The 20,916-nt window shown below is 37.0% G+C and overlaps 1 protein-coding gene across 1 annotated transcript in view; it reads left to right on the top strand.

Moving 5' to 3' along the window:
* IRS2 (insulin receptor substrate 2) overlaps nt 1-20,656 on the top strand; it is a 28,658-nt gene extending 8,002 nt beyond the window's left edge. Inside the window, exon 2 of the mRNA XM_053970650.1 lies at nt 18,247-20,656. Coding sequence (XP_053826625.1) covers nt 18,247-18,251 — 5 coding nt within the window. The 3' untranslated portion in view covers nt 18,252-20,656. The remainder of the gene's footprint in view (nt 1-18,246) is intronic.
* The last annotated feature ends 260 nt before the right edge of the window (nt 20,657-20,916 follow it).

Below are 20,916 nucleotides of genomic sequence, written 5' to 3'. Positions count from 1 at the left end.
CACTCATGAAACATAAAATGTAAACTGAAATTATCTAGTATTAAATGAAGCTTTTCATATTTTAAATTATGTTGATTATATGCGTGTCAGCTTGTTACAAGCAGATAGAATAGCATGACATCTATTAGACTTTTTTTTTGCTTTATACTTTAATTTATGTTTAGCTGTACTGCTCAGAGGAAGAATGTCATGGTTACTTTCAGTCATTTAAGATAAATTGTTATAGACCAAATTGAATGGTGGGTTTGTTCTAAAGTGAACCAGTACAGTCATTGCTCAAGGCAGAGGAAATGCTTAGGTTGATGATTGCTTCTGATTACTTGATTTCTTTCAAGATAGCTACAGAGACTAACGTTCATTTGTAAGTAAGAAGAATAAAGGAGTGTTTGAGTAGAAAGAGTATTAGGGCATGTATTATATGGTGGGGTTGGTTTGTTTTGTTTTTTTTTTGTTTTGTTTTTTTTTTTTTTGTTTTTTTTTTTTTGGTGGTTTTTTTTTTGTTTTTTTTTTTTTTTTTTTGTTGTTTTTTTTGGTTTTTTGTTTTCTGTTTTTTTTTTTTAAAGAGAGATTAACATGGGTTTCTTTACACTAGATTTACTCTTGCTTTGTATAGTGTTAATTACACTGGAATGCTGAAGTGGTTCATAAGCTGAAACATAGCAAGCATCCACTGAAAAATGTAGCCAGTTACTGTATGTAATCTAATTTCCCTCCCTATTCAGCAGTTAAATGGCAGCATAATTACATCTAGGTATTTTCTATTTACAAGTTTTTCTCTAAAAGCACCATTAATATGTTTCTTTTTAAAGTAATAAACATCTAAAAGTGGTTATATATGTGGCTTTTTTCTTCTGAATTTATTGAAATATGCTATACTTTTTATACTAGTTGTCCATATATTTTTTGTGTGTCTGTGTTCATTGTGTTAGTCATGATACAGCAAATTTTGTGGAAGTTTTAACATTAAGTTGATACACAATGTGTAATAGCAATTTTAAGTGTATATGTTGACTGATTTGGTAAATTAGGATGTGTAATTATGAAAGTTTCACAACTCTCTGGGTTTTTTTGTAGTTTCTTACAATGTTTGCTTAGAAGTGATCTGTCTATTTATGGAAATCAGTATTATCCCTGGAGTTTTCAGAAGATGGTGTAGTGACCTCCAAAGTTCAGATATGTTTTCTTTGTGTCTGTTGTCTGGCATGTAGTTATTTTTAAAGTTTTGTGTGTATGTATGTAGGGGGTCAGGAGAGGCAACTTTGAAAAGCCAAGTTCAGCTCAATAGTCCCGTTGTAGCTGGTTGTTGAAAACGCTGTCTCTCCTGCAGCAGAGTTTTCAAAGGAAAACTTGTTTGTTTGTTTGTTTTGTTGTTGTTTTAGGTTTTTTTTTTACACTTGTGTTTGTGTCAGCTGCCTTTAGCTATCTAACAAGTTGGCTTCTTGGATTAGTCAGTCTGCTCTGGAGAGGCAGCAGCAGTAAACAGAACCAGCAAAGGTGACTCCCATTGTCTTTTAAATGCAAGTTAAAAAGTAGCATGCATTTTCCCCTTCATCTCTGTCAGCTTTGGAGGAAGCCAGGATTACTGGTTTAGATTGTATTTACAGTTTCCACACTAATACATGTAGAATGAATCCCTTAGTTGTAGGGTTGTGTTTGTAGTTAACAGGAGCTTTTAAAACTTAGATATTACAAGGCTGATGCAAACCACAGAAAAATCAATGCAAAGATTGCTTACATCTTTACAGAGCATCACTTGAAAGTATTTCTTGGTGTGTTAAAGTGCTAACACATCTAATAACATTTGAGGCTGGCTCAAAGACAGCAGTAGGTTGTAATCTCTGTGTAGCCAGTTAAGCAGTAATGAGTAACTTTTCTGAAGAATAGGTGAGTGCCTGCATATTTCCATGGAGTTATGCTATTGTTTGGTAGCTCAGATGACAAATGGGATACTAAACTGTGACTGTTTAGGAAAGATTTTCAATCTGATTATGAGAAATCCCTTTAGAAATTAATTTAAAAGACCAAGGACAATACTTGGAGTTCTGTTACAATTTTTGCTTAAAAAAAATACTCCAAAACATTCTCAATTATTTTTATCAGTGATGATCACCCCAAATTGTGTATAGCTGCATCAAAAACAGTAATTAAAAAAAAAAAAAATCAAGTTGTTGCTCACACTGCAGGCAAATACTGTCTGGAAAGAGGCTTGTTAAAAGTGAACAGTGGAGACATAATTTCCAAAATAAACATATTTGATGCTAGGGTTATTTTTTTAATTTTTTTTTTATTTTCAGATCCAGAATTGCCCATCTCAGTTAAAATAACTTTTATTTCAGAGTGTATTTTTTATCTCAGTAAATCAATTCCAAAAATAATTAGGAAAAACCCATGCAAGCCACAAACCTAAGCCCCCACCTCTGAATGGTGACATCTACACTGCAGAAGAGTAATGTAATAGCTTTATTGCATAGATTAGGAATGATTCAGTGTTTTGTTTACATTATTTGTCAATCTTTTCAGCATCCTAGAGGAGAACACTTCCTTCCTGGCAGATGGCAGCCCCAGGGCCATGCACCTGCCATTACAAGCACTACACAGTAGTAATCTACCCCGGCATCGCTGTTGACAAGAGGCTAATGGTTGGAGACCGTCTGCCTGACAGCCTAAACAAAATAGGAACATATTTGTCCTTCAGTGATGGTCTGAGAGAGCTTAGGTAGGACAGTCAGGACAGTACAGTGAAGGATTATAATGGGACTTAGTTTAGATATCTTTGGTAGCGTTTGTAGCATGAGCCATTTGTAAGATAATGATGCTTCAAAAAGCAAATGGTGTCCCAAGGAAGGGGTTTTCTGTTTCCCTGGCAGAGCGGTGTGACGTGTGTTAATGGCCGTGGATGGGAGGAAGGCTGGCGTGATTGCGCAGGCTGGGCGCTGTGCTCGGCGGCGCTGTCTGCCCTTGCTGTGAGCAGGGAGCTGGATACACTTGGCTGGTACATGGGGCAATGAGTGCTCTTAGAAAGTCAGAATGTCTCTTTGAGTGGTGTGTTTGGTGCTTGCATAATGCATTCCTGTTTCAATAATTTAATTTGTAATTTTATGTGTCTTCATTATGACATTAGACCACAGTCTCTTCTTTTATTTTTTGCTCATTTCTCTTATGCCTGTGTGTGCATTTGCTTTTCTTCTTTGGAACTAGTGTGGGCGATGTTTCTAGGGGACACTACCCAAGGCAAGGGTATCTTTGAACTAGGCCAGGATGTTCTTTGCTAAATTTAAAAACTACCCAAATATTACCCAGAGTTTGTAGGGTATTAAGCAGGATTACATGACGCACGGATTAGACATTGTTGAGCAGCTTGTTTTTGTTTGAAGGGGTCAGAAATGGAGGCACTGGGGCTCTAGTCTGATGCCAAAATAGCAAACTTGCTGATAATCACAAACAGCAGAAGTTTCTTAGAAATTGTAGAGCACTTTGCAGAATTTTCCAAGCTTTCTCCAAGTGATGCTTTAGTAAAATTTCTTTGATATGTACTGTGATATAAAACTCACTGTTCCGTTGAGTTTCGGTTTCCAAATCTGTTTCACAGGTACTTTCAAGTAGACTAAGAACACCATTGTAAGTGCAACTCGAGGCAGAGGACTTTGATTCTTTTCAATCAAAAACAAATCAATAAATCATTCCAGTAACAGTGGGAAAATCATGTCAATGAAATAAGATCTAAGCTGGCTTTGATTAGTCTCTTACATAGTGCCCACTGAGACAGTATATTATTTTAAAAAGTGTTTGTGACAGTCATGTCTACCTCATTAAATTGAGTGGCATTGTCAAGTTAAGGTGGGGAATTGGAATTATGAAGACTTTTCTATGTTGGCTTGGTTTGTTGGAGTTTGTTTTTTTTTTGGGTTTTTTTTTGTTTGCTTGTTTGTGATTATTTTTCTTTGTTTGGTTTGGTTTTGCTTTGAATCCAGACTTTTTCTCACCAGAAGTCATGATATTGATTGAACAAGACATAGCCTTTTGGGGCCAGGTTAGGCTTAACTCTTATGTAGAAGTCAGTGGTGTTGAATAGTTGCTCAAGAACATGAAAACAATGTTTTTTGTTTAGTCTGCCTTCACTGACAGAGATCATTTAGGCTATAGAAACTTACTGGCAATAACCGGTAATGTTACATTTTAGCATTATTTAAAAGAATAAGAGTAGAATTGAAAATGGATGCAAACCTCACCGGTTTTCTAGTTAATGCAAAACTTTTACATCACCAAATTGATGGCTTCAAATACTGTGGTCTCTCCCAAGCTTGAATTATTGAGAAGTTAGGAAGTGAATTTCTTATGTAGTGTTTTTGCTAGTTCCTCTGGCAGTGATTTTTTCAAAAACTCCAGTGAGTTATTTTTAGTTTACTTGAAAAGGCAAACCAAAGTCAGGTGATGTGTCTAACCAAAATTTTCACTTATACCTAAAAAAGACTTCTTGTGATGGAATGATGAGGTTTGGAAGTGGAAGGTGGAAGTAGAGTTCTCCTGAAAGTCAGTTGCACTCCGTTGTGTTGTAACATCATTCATTTTTACACCATAAACATTTGGTAAAGTTTATAGGAGGCTGGACTTACATCTTCTACAACAGCTTTCATTCCTGAGCAATTAGTTCAGCCAAAATTAATGAAATAGAACTATAATAATCTCCTATATGTCTTTTTAACATAACAAAAAGAAAAATTACACTTTCAGTGTAACAATCCTGTACATAAATGATAAATATTTGTCTTGGTGATGGCTGTGAAAGTTGTTTGTGAACTATGGAAAGTCACTTCGTATTAAATTATTTACAACTAATTAGTTTTAATCTAGCATAAAACTTCAAACATTTATGTTTGGATTTAAAGTCAGTCTTGTATAACAATACAAAGTTAAATAATTTTCTGAATGCTGAAGTTACAGAATTAGTGCTCATGACTTTAACAATAGAAAATTAACTATGTGGATGAGCATTAGGAATAAATATATATGTATATATGACCCTGATGCACAGAATACTTCAAAAATTGACCATAAACTTACAACTGTTAGTACTTACTGTTTTACAATCCCAATAGTCTAGCAGTTTGTTTCACAAATACCAGAGAGACTCTTAACGTGCTCTAATGAGTGCTAGGATAATATTGCTTTCTTACAGATATCTACAGAAAGGTGACTTATTATATGGTTCTGTTTTAATTGTCAAATGATAAAAGCTCATTCTTACTGAATTAACTTTAACCTTGAATGATGTATTTTCATATAAATGGTAGATTGTGTGGGCTGTAAATAAATAAATAAGTTGATGATAATTGGATGTTGAATGTTAGCCAATAGGATGATTTCCAGCTACAAATGCAGTGATGTATTTCAGCACTGTAAGTGATTTCTAGTTTAGGTCCTCTCTTCCCTCATACTACTCCTTCCCCACCGTTACTGTGAATGTTCAAGGGTCAGTAAATGGAAAGGTTTGTAAGATGGGGTAACATGAGATAGTGTATCTGTTATTAAAAAAAAAAAAAAAAATCAGAACTTGATAGTAGTGAAATATTATTGATTTTTAGTGGAAGTCAGATTCAGCCCTCAGGAAGTAAATTGATGGACATTTATTTTAGTACATGTACACTTGACTCTGTGAGGAAGTCGAAACAACAGCTTAGACCTTGCAGCTTGAGTGAGCACAGTGGAGCTGGTGTGCCTGAATGCAGAGAGAGCAGGACTGTGCTGTGAATGAGCTGTGTAGGATGTTTGGATGCCAGGCTGCTATTTGATGGAGTCATTGTGAGGGGTCATTTAGAGAGTCTTCCGAGTCTGAAATTACTCCTTAAGTCTTGAGTCTGCTTCATCAGTCATGAACATGGCAAGCTTTAACTTGCCATACCAGCCAGGTGGATGCTATGTTGTCATGTTAAGAGAAAATGCTGCAATATTTTCTATTCCTCTCACTCCTCAGTAGATGTTTTCAATTTTCTGTGTTCTCAGAGATTGGCTGTTGTCACTTTTACAGGGTGACAACATTTTAGCCTTACTGTTTTAAAAACACATACTAGGAGTTATTTCCATGATATTTTGTGTCAAGTAGATTTGGGCTGGTATTCCACTTACTTTGCTAAAGTATTCTACTCTACTTTGCTGAAAAATCGTACTGATTTAGTGCAGCTTATGCTGTATCCTTTATAAGGTATAGGAGAAACAGAATGAAGAGTTTATAACAATAAAAAACGAAAAGGTGCTGGGACTTTATAACATGTTCATAGGAAATAGTGAGTTATATTGAGAAGTGATGCATAGGAGACAACTTTAAACTCCCTACCCCTACTGGGATGAAGTTTGTGCATCCTGTCTTCAGTTGGGTGTCTTAACCCCTCTATCAGGCATTCATTTTTTGCCTGTCTTCTTGAGAGATTTTCCAATTTGTTTTCTATGGGTTACCTGAGTAGCTGATACTTCATTCTACTCTGAAGACAGTGTTTTATTAAGCTCTGCTGAAGGTGTCAAAACAATGGACAAAAAAGTCTTTTATTGAATCTCTGTTCTTTGTATTGAATCTCTATTTTTGCAATCTTAATATAATTTTTTTACCATGTAAACCCATTGTTTTATTGGGCTGTGAAGTGGCTTTACCTTATTCATTAGTATAGCTGTGTTGTATGTGTGTGTGTGTACCTGAGTAAGATCTTAGTTTTGATTCTGTAGTCAAACATTTTAGTATGTCTCAAAATACATTAACTCATTATTTGCATGAGATAGACATTATTTTCTTACTCCAGGTAAGAATTAGCCTTGTTTGTGCTCGATACGTAAAAACCTGTTGTCTCATTTTTGGTAATTGCAAAGTAATTCAGGAGCAAGAGGAACTTGTGTAAATTCTGTGATTTAGTTTAGGAAAAATGGTGAAAATAAGTGTTACAGAATATAGGATACAGTGGCTATGACTGTAATGGTTGAAATGAATAACCTTACCATCTGCCTTTTTAGTTTGAAATTCTGTTTCTTCATTGAATCATGTGCTACTGGAGGTTTTTTTCCGAGTAGGTGTGTTTTTCTTGGTACATATGGTGACAACATTCTTTAATTTTCCTGTTTCTGGAATGTGGTAACTTTTAATTTGACAGAGATTTCCAAGACTTTTTGTAGCAGTGATGAGATATTAATAGGGAAGCTCAGAACCATTTCTCCTCTTTGTCTTAGGTAATTTTTTGGCCATTTGTAACCACATAATATCTTTCTGGAATAGTAATAATTAATTGCTTCAATTAATTTTTCAAGGTATTTTAGTTAAAAATAGCTACTGGAAATAAAGACCTCTAACACAGTCGACAGAGTATTTTGTACTGTAATTTGAAAAGCTTTGATATAGAGAAACCAGACATTTACAGGCTGTTCGTGCTGGGTTTGTTTCATATATCATTTAGGGACAACATGGTTATATGATTTTGTCCAAGACTTATTCCTGCTCTATAGAAAAGTGTATCTCTGGTCTCTTGTCTCAAATGTAGATTGAATCTGAATTTTCTTTTTTATGATGATTGTTGGAGAGGCTGAGACATCAAAGTGAAAGATACTCAAAATTGCTGTATATTTTATTAGTGCCTTAGGTTGCTTGGTTGCTTGATTTTTTTTCCCCATTGTAAACAAGCAGCTTATGTTTGTTGTAGAAATGTTTTGGTAGGATTGTTTAGCCCAGACAGCATGGGATTATTTGCAAGCTGAGGGAGGATATTCCAGAGGAGGCAATTTATCTGTGTTTTTCTTAATAGGTTTTGTGAAATTCAGCTGTGCTGGGATCCTGTTTTGGTCTGATGGACAGGACTCTAATTAAAAGGAAGAGGCTATAGGTTAACCACAGGACATGAGAATCATGTATGTGTCATAAGTGAAGCTGCTTAATGTCTTCTGTGTTGCAGATTGCAACTGACATGTCTCCAGTATGTCCTAAGGGTCCATGTTCCTGGTTTATATTTCCAGATATATGGTGGTTCTTTTTCATCTAGCCTAAGCTGTCGTACTTTATGCAGAACTGTAGTAATAACTGTGTAATGCCTACATGGTACCTTAGGAGCCTACCAAATTACTCTTCTTCAGAGAAGGATCTCTCTTCTGTAAGTAGTCATTAAAAGGATACAGGTGCCTTTTCAGTATTGAAGAGGCTGGTCAAAGTTTCTCAGGATTGGAGATGGGCACAAAACCACCTCCCTTGACCACAGAGGGAACCTATATGCTTGGCATAAATGGAACATCTAACTTCCAGAGATCTGCAGCTTGTGAGATCAACCTTGCTGTGCAGTGTCTTATTTTAAGCAGAAGGACTTGAAATAAGACTGGTATTTGTATGTGGATCAGCTGGCATAGTTATGTATTCTTGCTTGACCTGGGCTGTACTTTAGTTAGTTGAGGATATATTGTACTTGTTCTGTAAATGTGAAATTAAAAGGGATTTGTGTTCTCTCTAGCTGTGCAGCTTCTGCACTGTTGACTGAACACTTTTCAGTATATTTCCTGGTCAATCACAATATGTGACTTAGGCAACAGTATCAGGGCCTTGGCACTTGCCAACAAACTTGGGCTTTAAAGGTGGAGATGCCTTGGGGAAAGTACTGGTGTTCTGCAAAGCATTTCTTCATGGCACTGCCTGCAATCTTTCTGTTCTTCTAGAACAGCATCACAGCTTTATAAAGTCTCAGCTACTGCATTGTATCCTACAGGAAGTCATAGTTCCTTACTATGATATCCTGGGGTATTCATCACACCTATTAGAGATGTCCTAAGCAGCTTTAAAGAGCTGGGATGTTGGCTGTAGGAGAAAATGCATGCAGGTCTTGATGTGCTGGAAAGCCTCCCTGAAATTTAGGGGAATTCTCTGCTAAGCATTGTGGGACTAGAGCCAATCTCTAAAGTATTCCATCTTAAGTGACAAAGATGGATTTTAATCTGTTTTATAGAAACAGTCCTGGCAGCATAATACAATTTCAGAAAGATGCGAGTGTCAGTTGTATAGTTGTGTGGTCAGACATATTGCTGTAAGTAAAATGTATTTTTAAAAAATATGGTACTGGTGAGCCTTTCTTAGAAAATTGACTGTAATTGGTTGCTTATAAATATAAGCAAATATGGGGAGCCATAAAACAAAGACACCTGTGTAAGAGCACTTGGGAGAGGAGGAAAAAACTGGTGAAACAGTAGAGTACACCTCTGTTTCTGTAGATACTGAGAGCTCTTATAATTACAGAAGAAAGTGTATCTTGCACTAGAGCTAGTAATGTTGCAGTTAATTTACACTAATTTTTTGGATATTTTAAAAGAAATCCCTTTGAAGCATTGAGAAAAATGCTGTGAAAGCACACTGTGCTCTGAGAGCATTGTATTTTCTGTACTTTTAACAGGTTGGGGTTTTTTTGGGTTTTTTTGCTTTTTTTTTTTTTTTTTTGAGGGAGGTAATATTTTCTACTGCAGTCTTATGGCTGAAAAAAACAATGAAATAAGTGCTATTTTCTAAACTGAGATTGATTGCATGTCTCACATAGTCTTATTCCTGAGGGTGGGTAAACTTGGTGCTTTGCATTCACATTACCTTTCTTAAAAATGCAGAGCTTTAGTAACTGCTTGGTCTGGCAGAGCAAATAATTCTGGGCTTGCTTCACTTTCTCTGCTATAAACTATTAGATGGGAAGGATTCAAGGTGCATCCAGTGAAGCTGGCAACAATTGCATTCATTCAGTATAATCTGTGTTTCTTGCTTGAGAAAAGAAAGTAAAATATGGGTAAGAAAGAGGACATAATTATATGCTTTCTGCTCTCACAAATTTTCTGACCAGCGTCCAGTTTCAAAACTGGTGTTCTCAGAAGATTTAACCACCTAAATTACTTTTCTAAACAGCTCACTAAGCTTTTTGTCTCTGCTTTCCAACAGAGTATTAGTTAGCCTCTGGGAGTGATATATAGTTGATATTTATCATGTCCATGTGACAAAAATACATATTTTCATTTAATATCTTAATATAATACCAACTTATTTATGCAAGAAAGTCCATATCAACTGCAGAAAGAAACAGTAATTCATCTCTAGATTAAAGTCAGAGTAAGAAGTTACAGATGCCCATGTTTGTTTTAAAAATGCAACATAAAAATATTTTAAATTTTTTTCTAGCATTTCTTAGCAAAGTATTAAATGCAAAGGAGAATAGAAGAAAATTTGTAAATAACAAATCCAAGTATCATTCTTTGAGACATAATTTTGGTTTGATTACTTGGACTGTTTGTTGAAGGAGTAGTGGAAAATGTCTGCTAGGGGGTTGTGTTCGAGTGGCTGTTTTTAAGAAGACTTAGTGGGCTTCTGTAGTGATAAGTATTAAGGCTGAAAAATGGGAAGGTGTTGAAATCAACAGGGTTGGAGCACCCTGCTAAATTTGTGATTCTGGCTTTCAGAAAGTATGCCCTGTACCAAGGGCTGCTAGTCTACAGTACCAAGGAAGTTAAGAAGAGCTTGGCTCATGGTCTTTAACAAGCTGGCTTGTCGTTATAGGCAAGTCATTAGAAAGTAAAGAGAACTTTGAGTAGTGTCTCCATTTGCAAAATCCGTATCTTGGATTTTGTATGCAGCTGCTTTTGACCCGCTGTCAGATAGAGAGGAAACTGGATCAGGGGAGAGTATAGCCTGCTTCAGTGCAGCACTTTTGTGTTGTATTGCTCACTTCACTAAATGGTTTCAGGGAGTGGTGATGTATTTTCATCATGGGACATGATGAAACTTCTTGCCTAGCTTCATCTTTTCCTCACTTCTCTGTTACTGACAGATTCATGTTGACAAGGGTGAGGCCATAAAAGATCTCTAGAAAAGTATCGATAAAATTGGAAAACAATCCTTTAAAATGTTTATCCTACTTCAGGTTGCTCAAGAGTTTTAAGTGGGGATGTGGCAAGAAGAGAAAGCTGTAGGGAAATGGTTGCCTTCCTGTGCATGCCAGGTTGTTCCTCTTATGCTTTCCCTGCTTTCTTTTTCTCTCACTTCTCTCCCTTTGTATCTCTTCTGCTAGAAGATGCATTTCTCTGGACATCTCCTAACCTGAAAGTCCAAAAGCTGCAGTAGCCAGCTGACATTTAGTGTGTGACCATCCAGTGTGTTTAGGTGGCAGGTGAGATGCCTAAGTGACTGTATGTCCTTTTCAGGGGTGTTTGTCTCCTTGGTAAGCCAGTTTACAAAACAGGAAGATGGTTGACTGTGAAAGTCAAGAGAGCCCTGTGTTTTAAAACATGCTGCTCTCTGGAAGATAAATGTCTTCCTCTAGGATTCTCTTGTAAATCTGAAGCTTCTTTTGATACTAGGTGCCTAAGCCCATTTGGCAGTGACAGAGGCAGGGATTAATCTTTGAAAGAGTGCCTGGATGTAGTATTTCTGTTCCCCTCTCCACAGTATTTATGAGGCAAGAGCACATACCTGGGACTGACCAGTGTCCAGTACCTTTCTGGCTGAAAAAAGATCTCAGTTATCTTTTCCCCCTCACCACCTTACGGCATGTTTTAACCATATATTGTTCGGTAGAGTGCTCTTGTTCTTTCTTACTGCAGCTGTTTTCATGGAATAATTAGATGCCTACTGTAATGGAAAGGGAGACTGAACACAACTTCCCACAACTTACATGAGTCCTTATCCCAATTCCTATGAATATTTAAATTTTTAATGTGAATATTTCTTCAATTTAACCAGTGGAAAAGATTACTTTTCATCCCAAGTGGGAGAGGGAAAAAGCATACTTTTAAGCTCTTTGAGAACACTCTAATGTTGTGTTTTCAGGCATGTGTTTTCAGCCTAGTGGCTCAGGAGCAGTTCTTGAACTTTGGTATTTGTCTAGTGCTACCTAGAATGGCAGTCAAGCTCACTTGTGGATCTGAACCAGAAATCTGATTGTACTGTTTTGGTTTTTTTTTTCCACCTCTGTTACCTGCTGGAAATAGGACAGCTAAGTTTGATGGCATTTCAGTTGGCAGTTGTGTGAGAATATCAAGCTCTGCTTCACAAGAGCTCTTCTTCCTTGTCAAAACTTGTCGACCTTGTTAATGACTACTGATACAAATTAGAAGAGGCGCAAATATGCCTTTGACATCCCAGCTGAGCAAACTTCCCAGCAATTGTAAAGGTGTGTAAAAGGGTATCATCTCTGTTACTAAAAGGTATACCAAGTTGTATACCTCACAGAGTTTGAGACCTTTCAGAACTCTTATTCGTCAGAGCCCAATATAAAATAGGGCAGAAAAATTGTTGCTTCCCTTGACTCTAAGGAGTTGGAATGGCTGGCTCCTCATAGGGTGAGTAGAGTTTGGTAGAATTTAGCTGAGTATAGCCTAGTATATGCTTTTGGAGCAGGCATGCTGATTCAGTTGCTGTTGTGTCTCCAGAGATAGGGTTGGTAGGTAGTTCAGTGTGTCAGTCACTGATCCCTTCCAGCCTTTCTCTTCATCACTTGGAAGGTGGGCATGTTGTTTTGCAAAAATTCTGTCTCTTAAGAAACTTCCAGACTCACTTTGTGTGCAAAGTGGCATTTCCAGAGTTCCCACATTGCTGGCAGGCTGCAACTGGGAAAAGCTGTGCTTTCTTCTTGGTGTGGTGAATGGAGCTGTAAATTCAAGACAACAGCCCCACTGAGGTCATGTTTGTGGTGTTGGGTGTTAAATCTGCACTGATACGAGAATAGTGTGATGGTCTTAAGGTGGGAGGCAATTTCACATGTATGATAATGGTCGTCAACCAAGAGCGTGACTTCTTGTTCCACGATGGTTAATGCTGTGTATGTACTGTGTTCTTTGACCGGCTGCCACAGACAAATCTCTCCAGTGGCAAATTTTCTGTGTATCTTCCACATCTGCTGCTGCTGCGTGTGTTTCTGTCCTATTTACAAGCTCCCAGTGGAATGGCAGAAGGACTAAACATTTTTATTTTCTAGCATTTTGTTTACTCAGAGAAAGGGGCTTGATTTTGTTTCTTTTCATGTAATGCTTTTGAATGGTTGTCTACGCAGCTTGCAAGGAAGAGGATAATTGAACATATTTCAGATAGTACTATGTTGAGGGGTTTCTGTCTAATTTATTTTATCCCTAAGCATGGGATTAAATCCCATCTATACAAACTTGTTTAAAAGTAGACATTGGCTGCGGCTCTGAAATGAAGAGATATAATTGCAGCTGTATTAAGTTAATCCTGGGAAAAATGAGCATGTCGATTTTCTTAATTTTAAATTAGAAATGCCTATATTTGTTATAATTTTTATGGAAAATGTATTTCTGGACCAGCACTGGAAATTCATCATAATTACATTTGTAAGTTTAATCCTTTTATTTTCCACATTATTGCATTTTAATGTTTAGTTATTAGTACTACAAAATCTATAAGAAACTTGACAAAATTATATGAAACAGAAATTATATCAAATTCTGAAGTCAACTAAGCATAGCCCACATTCTTATCTGTACTTCTACTGTAGACTCAACTGCTTAAACTTCAATGCAAGATCATAGGTAAAGTAAGTATTTATCATGTAAATATATGGAATCAAATACAAATAATTCTGGTTTTTAGTACCTTTGATTAAAAGTTGATGCTCATTAGAAATTCTGGGGGATTTGTCCATGACAGCAGATGAACATTTTAACCTCTAGACAGTATGCTTGGGTATACAAACCCAAAAGGTATTTGCAGGTACTGACATGCAACATCTTTTTCCAGATAATCTAGCAGTTTGTTTCCCACTTTAAAAGTTAATCTTTCCCCATGGTTATATTAATGCAGTTCAAAGTGATACTATTCTAACCGTTTGACACAAGAGTTAAAAATACTGTCAAGCTCTTTTTAATATAGGTTACTGTGGATGCAGAATCTCTGCTTAACTACTCTAAAGAAACTTCATGATTTTTTTTTTTAATTTGTCATGAAGAATCTATGTTGACCAGATGCTCGCTTTTTTAAATTCATAAAACAAGAGACATATCTGAACAACATAATGTGCAGTTTCTTAGTGGAATAACATATCAAAAGAGCCTGGGTACTTGGTGCAGCATGTTTCCAATTATAATCAACCATGACTTGTTTAAAAAACAAAAATAACGTGGCTTTTTCATTTCATGGTTTAAATTGTTTTTCTCATCAAATGTGGAAACGTTTTATTTTGGATGGATATTATTTGTGAGCTTTGTAAACTTTTAGAGCATACTACTTCATGTTTTCCTGCAAAGTGTTGGTAAAGTGACTGTTTAAGCTCTGATTGAAGCCTGTTCCTCTGAAAGTGTCAGTGCTCAGGTTTATTTGGTAAGAGTAGTCCTGCTAAGTGGAGCATAGAATCTCTGGAATTACTTCTGGAGAGCCATAGCTCAGCACAAGTTGTACTGTTATCTTTAGCAGGGTTACCTATGACGTTAAGTACAGTATTCGTTGCATTGCTTAATGAGAGTTGGAGCCAGATCAGGATTTTGTTCCCACTGTGCACTTCCCAGTAATATCCTGAGTAGCAGTCAGGCTGCATCTGCATTTGGGTGCTTGGCCAAGTTTGTGACCTTATGAAGTGCGTGCCTCCTGTGATGCCTCGGTAAGGAAGCCCTTGGAGGCTGCGGTTCAGACCACCTCTGGTTGCTGCCAGTGCCTGGTCAGCAGGGGTTTGTTACCATCAGGCCTGTGCTGCTCCTTCCACCCTCAGCCCCCTCTCTGCTCCACTCGCCTGCAGACACTGGCTGCTGTGGGTGTGGGGACGGTGCTGCCGAGGCTCGAGGCTCCAACCTGTGTGTGTGACTTTGACCCATCTCTTGGGAGCCCAGCCACACAGTGCCTGGTGCTGGAGAAAGCTCGAGCACTGGGAGGGCAGTGTAACCCGCTGATGGAGGCTACACTGGCCCTTTCTGGGTGGCCAGCAGCTTTGCCCAGGGCCCTACATCTCCTCTAGGGTGTCCGGTGTATCAAAGAGACCTCTCTGTGAGTGGGATTCAGTTCCTTTGGTTGTGCTGTCTAATGGCCTGGCCTGATGCCTGCAGATGTATGTGTTGTTAACCTCCAGTTTGGTTGTATCAATAGGATTGCACTTACAGGAAAAGTTAGTTAGCAGAGTCACAGCCTTAATCGATTTGGCAGACGACATGGGGAGGAGAAACAAAGGGATAAAGCCACTGAGTGATTTGCCCAGAGTCAGGGCAGAAGCCGCAGCAGAGCTGGGGGTTCTGTGTCCAATGCCTGATGTGCTCTGGCAGTCACACTGCCAGTGGAATAAATTTACTGATTATGAATAACCAGCAACGTGTTTTGCCACAAGCCACATGAATAACTGTTTCTGCCTGTGTGCTTGTTAGCAGATGAGAATTATTTTTAGAAATTAAAAAAAAATTACATTTGCTGCTTACTGACTTTGAAAATTAATAAGCAGAGTAGATCTTCTTTAATTGACTAACCATTGTATTTTCTTCACAGTGTATTTAGCAAGTCTATGAGTATTTGGTAGCTTCATAGCAGTTTGTGTGTGTGTTTACTCTCTGATTTATTCTCCAAGAAACACTGGTAGAATCAAATAGCTTAAGTAGTTTTGGAAACCTGGCAGTGATCATAGATGCTTTTCTTAATAAAGCTCAAAACCAAGAGGAAACCTCAGTATTGACACAGTGCTGGACTTCGTATTTTGATTAGTGCATGCCCATGGGGAATGAAGCTACCAAAGAATATGTTCTTCCACTGTAGGAATTTTGAGTTCCTGTATAAAGATGGTGTGTACTGCTGTGATTTGCTGTGTGAGTGGAAGGTTGACCTGAGGCTTGAAATAAATAAGATACTAATCACTGAGGTAAAAATAAAAATGATATTGATTTTTTTGTTTGGTTAGTTTTTTTTTTTTTACTTTGGCATGGAACTTGCAATTTTTTTCCAAGTAGGCTTCCTTTGAAGTTGACATTGTTATTACATTGGTCAAGTGGTAACAGTAGTTGTTTTTCCTTTATTGATTCAGAGCTTATTCAAAACGTGATTCAAAGCTTATTGAAGTCAGAGGAAATAGTTTTATTATTGAAGACTATGTTTGGGGTGGTTTTTTTTTGAGTTATAGCTCATCATTATGGACTCATTGGATGATGTGCTTACTGCATCATAAGGTCTTAGGCTTGTGCCCACAGTCCTATCATCCGCCTACAAAACCATGCCAACTAAGTATGGAAGTGCTTTGAAGCATCAGCCACTTCACCTCCTCCAGTTTAATTCTGACTGGACAGTACCTGCTATACTGTAAGAACAACATCAGATACACTAATACTCTTCCCTCATGTCTGCCCTAGGCTGGCATACTTCTTGACCCATACTTCTTTGTGTCCTTTGTATTTCCCAGTAATTTCTCTATCTGAAGATGGGGATTTAAAATTTTTTTTAAATACTTTATTTGGCTTTCACTCTCATTCTCACTGTGGGGAATGTAAATTTAGTTGCTGTGTTGGTTTCCGTTTGAAGGAGGAAAGCAATAGCACAGAGTTAGCAGGTACCTTTGAACACTCACTTGTTTGTCTACATGATGCATCTACGGTACTTCCCTGAACAAAAATGGGAACAAAGTGGTTTGTTAAGTGTTTCTTCCTCAAATGAGGAATTGCTGCTCCCATCTGAGAGCTGTCCATCCTTGCCCCATGTTCACCCACGCAGCCCTTCGAGATGGTGTTGGCAGTTTTGGAGCTCCCCCCCAGATGCTTCATAAGCCAGTTCTTAAAACACCTGTCAAGAGCAATGAAAACTCGTTTACTGGATAGATTTGACTTAGTTTCTGATCAGAAAAGTGGCAGCAAATAGAAGGCAGTAGGTGGGAGTGATGAGGCACTTTCCTTTGGGTCTTGGCAAGCTCTTAATTCATCTTAAGATATGGCAGGAAATAAAATCCCAAGTAATATCCTAAGTATTTGATCATATAGTGGCTCCAGTTGACTCCAGCAGGACTAATGCCTTGAGTAAACCTTAGCTGTCAGAGATTCAAAGCAATTTAGCAAGTCTTACATGTATGCCAATATACATCAGCCTTTGTTTTTGTGTAAATTTGAGGGAAAAGGCTTTGTATTGGTTTATCAGATACTTATATGGATTGAAACTTGCACTGATAAGTGCTGGGCTTACTTTGATATCCATGTTTTGTATCTAATTTATTTTAATTTTGTGGTCCCAAAGGAATTAAAATATATAGGAATACAGACTTCCTGTATCAATACAGTCAAAACCATAGACTTTTCTAAGTAAAAGTGTTTGTTCCTAAAGTGTTCCAAATAACTTGTTTTTAGAAAAACTCATGTAATACATCATCTAACTAAAATTTTCATTTAACTTGTAAACTTAGGGACAACATACAACAAAGAAAATTGCTATAACTATTAAATTTTGATTTTTAATGGCCATGTTATCAAATAATTTTAATGCTGTGAGTTAATAAATAATAATGTTCCTTTGTGGGGTAGGCACATGCTATCCAGTAATTCTTTGCAGTGAAGAAACACTACAAGAGCCAACTGCATTCTTTAAAATAGAATGGGTCTCATTGTAATCAGTTTCTGTTTTACTGCATAATTCACCTTGGCTGTTTAAAGCAGCTTTGTAGTCAAATTGGGAGAATTTGTAGTTCAATTGGGAGAAGCCTCTTGTTTTTTTCATACTTAATTCATTTTTTTTTACTTTTGGAATAATAGTTGTTTAGTAATTCAAATAACTAAATTAAAAGAAGGTTCTTTCTATACTTTGCTTTTGTTTCTAGTGGACTTCTTTCCTAAAGACAAGGTAACTTGTTTTTTCTCAAACTTGTTTTTAATGTCTGGAAATGGAAAGCTTTTTGTAATATCCAACTGACAAAAAAGAAAGATAAGCTTGTACCTATTTTCTCTGACCCCTTTTCCTTTGCACTGATAAAAAAAACTGTGATGGTCACAACTTCAGTGGGGAGATTTTGTGTCAGGCTTTCCAACCCATTCTGTGTCCTGCTGTTTGCTGATCTGAAGAGCCTTAGCTGAAAGGTTCTGAAAAAAAAAGGGAGTGGTGTTGGATTGGAGAATACTCCCTTTATTGCCTTTGCAATACCTTATGGTGTGTACAAATATGAAAGCAATTATTGAACAGCTGCTTTTTTTTTCAGCATGAAAACCCATTCTGAATCTTCTCTCTATGGTATTTTTTGTGTTGTCTGTATCATCTATATTAAGACATTCTTGCAGCTTTGATTGACTTTCTTTCATTTTTCTTTTCAGAGTGAAGGAATTAGTTTTCTCATCATGACCTCAGACAACAGAGTACAACATTCAAAGAAGCTGCTCAGCATACACCTTTTTGTTTATTTGGGTTTTTTTGGTTTTTGTTTTTGGGAACTGAAGCTGCTTAATGTTTACTTTTTATTGTTGTTAGTGTTGGTCCCAACAGTTGCTTAACTGATGTGGGCTAAACCGTACAACAAATCTCGGAGGAAGGGAAGGCAACTTGCCTAACTCATTACCTGTCCATGGCATCTATGTTATCATTTTGCTGCTGTTTCGACAGAAGTTGAAGATGCTCTTTAAATCATAGGGACTTTTCTGCTGGCCTCTTTAACTAATGGCCAATGCCTTCATTTTCTTTTTCATCAAAGACAACCTGTATTTATTCTCTGGCATATTAGGGGATTCTGTAACACCTGCTGAAGCAGCAAGATCTGGTATTTACTGGCATAATTTCAAGCCTACGACAGTACTACCTCAGTTCAAAGTAAAGCCGGATTTGCAGTGTTGGTGTACGACAGGAGCTCCTTTATCTCTGTGCTGAATTTCTCAAGAACGGTCGCCAGCCTTACTGAACTTGCAACTTGTACAGCTGCTGCTGCTGCTGGGTTTTGAATCACTAGCCGCAGGGTTTACTTCTCAGACAAAGCCTAACCAGAGCACTGAGAAGTCTAAAATTGGATGAAACTCTGTGAATCAGACTGGGACAGAGGATTCAGAGTAGTTAAAAAGTATAAAATGTGTAACTGAAACAACATAAGTTAAAAACATCAACCTGTATTAGGGGTATCTCTGTACCTTTGACACACTTGTTTAATCCTCTCTACATAGGTGTTTATGTAGGTACTTCAGATTGCAAAAGCCTTTTCTTCTATCTACAAGCTCACTTTTGTCAGCTAACTGTTCTTAGCTGCATTTCTTGTAACCAAAAATCCACATAAGCATGCTAGGAATGCAGGGATGATAATGGGTATCAGGCAGATTCAAGAGCTAATGTTAACACAGTATTATCTTGCCATCTATAGAGTCCTGATATTTGCCTTTTACCAAGAAAGCACCATTGTAGCTGCAGGCACTACTACAGGGAAGAAGAACCATTGCAGTCACTTATCCTGAGTTCTTTTCAAGGCTAACTGTGCATCACATTTCCAGTGGCCTGAAAATCTGAGTGGTGTGGCAGCAACTGTCACAAAAGTCGCATACAACTGTTGCACCAGACTAGCAGAATGTCATGCCACCTTGTTTCTCCTTTGCTTCAAGTGTTTGTGTACATTTTAAGGGTACCCCACCAGTGCCTGCTCTGATAGACATGTAAGTATTACTAAGTTATGAGTTATGTGAGGCTCTTTCATTTTTTTAACTTTAATCATTGTGCTTGGTGGAACCTGTACTTCACTATTGACAATGCATTATCTTTTTTTTGGATTTTTTTTTTTTTCTGAGGAAGACAAGAGTCAGTGTCTTACAAATACAATGAATGGCAATGCAGTCTTCCTGCTTACATGCTGAATTTTTAGAACTGAGGATTGTATTACAAGACAAAGATGAATGTAAACTAATTCCTTCCCTACTCCATGTCACACTTTATTTTTCAGTGTAATTTTTGGGGTCTTAAATCACAGGAGTACATAGGTTAATACAATATTAGATCTAAAATCAATTTAAATATCTGATCTGATTGAATTTTTCTCTAATAGTAATGCTATAAATGGTTCTAAGACATCCTAAAATGCTGCTTGTTCAAGTCTGGAACTAAAAAATCTTGCATACCTTTGACATTTTCTGTTTGACCCCTCTCCGCCCCCCACCAGCACTAAGTGTGGTACCTACTGAATTCAGTGTTTTCAATGCCTCTATTTTCAAATATCTCTCTGTATCAATTAAGAAATCATGCCACTAAAGCAAATGGCTAAACTGCATACAGAAACTTTAAAAAAAAACAACTTGACAAAATAATAAAATATTCTCTATCCTGTATATTTCACAAAGGCATATGCAATACTTACATTCTTAATTTAGTTTACAGAATGGAACCAAAATGTATAAATGTTATGTTTGCTAAAACTTCACAATGTATATTGGGTCTTTGTACATTTTGCCTGACTTACCTTAAATTTAAAATATTTTTTGCTATATAACCTTAACAGTTATTAAGCAGTGTTTTCTTTTTGGGTACGTATTGTTTCTGGATATCAAGATGTTAAATATATTTCTTGCTATTGTGATATGACAAGAGACTTAACTTATCTTGCTGTGTCTTCCAATGTACACGCTGTATATAGGGATAAATGTGATGCTGCTGGAGACCAGAATAAATGGAACTAGAGTAGTGTATTGTATTTAGTCTGTATTGTTCATGGATGCTCTCCTTAATAGCCATATGCAATAAAATACATTATTTATGAAAGGAGTAAACTATTTGTGTGCCTATTTTCTCTAGAGGTGAAGTGGATTTTTCTGGTTGTTTACATAAAATCAGTTTTTTCCCTCTTTTGAATGGAAACATGCTTTCTGTGAATAAATCTTACTGCACTGCACATACTTGCTTTGCTTTAATTCCTGAAACATCATGAAATAATTTTAAATCTTGTTTAAGGATAAAACAATTGGTTTTATAAAAGTGAAGTTTGTGTATTTGAGGAAATAACTAGGAGCAGAAATAATCTT

Source organism: Vidua macroura, chromosome 2 (genome assembly GCF_024509145.1).
Source record: "Vidua macroura isolate BioBank_ID:100142 chromosome 2, ASM2450914v1, whole genome shotgun sequence".
In the NCBI taxonomy this organism is placed as follows: domain Eukaryota; kingdom Metazoa; phylum Chordata; class Aves; order Passeriformes; family Viduidae; genus Vidua; species Vidua macroura.
This window is presented reverse-complemented; position numbering and strand designations above follow the sequence as displayed.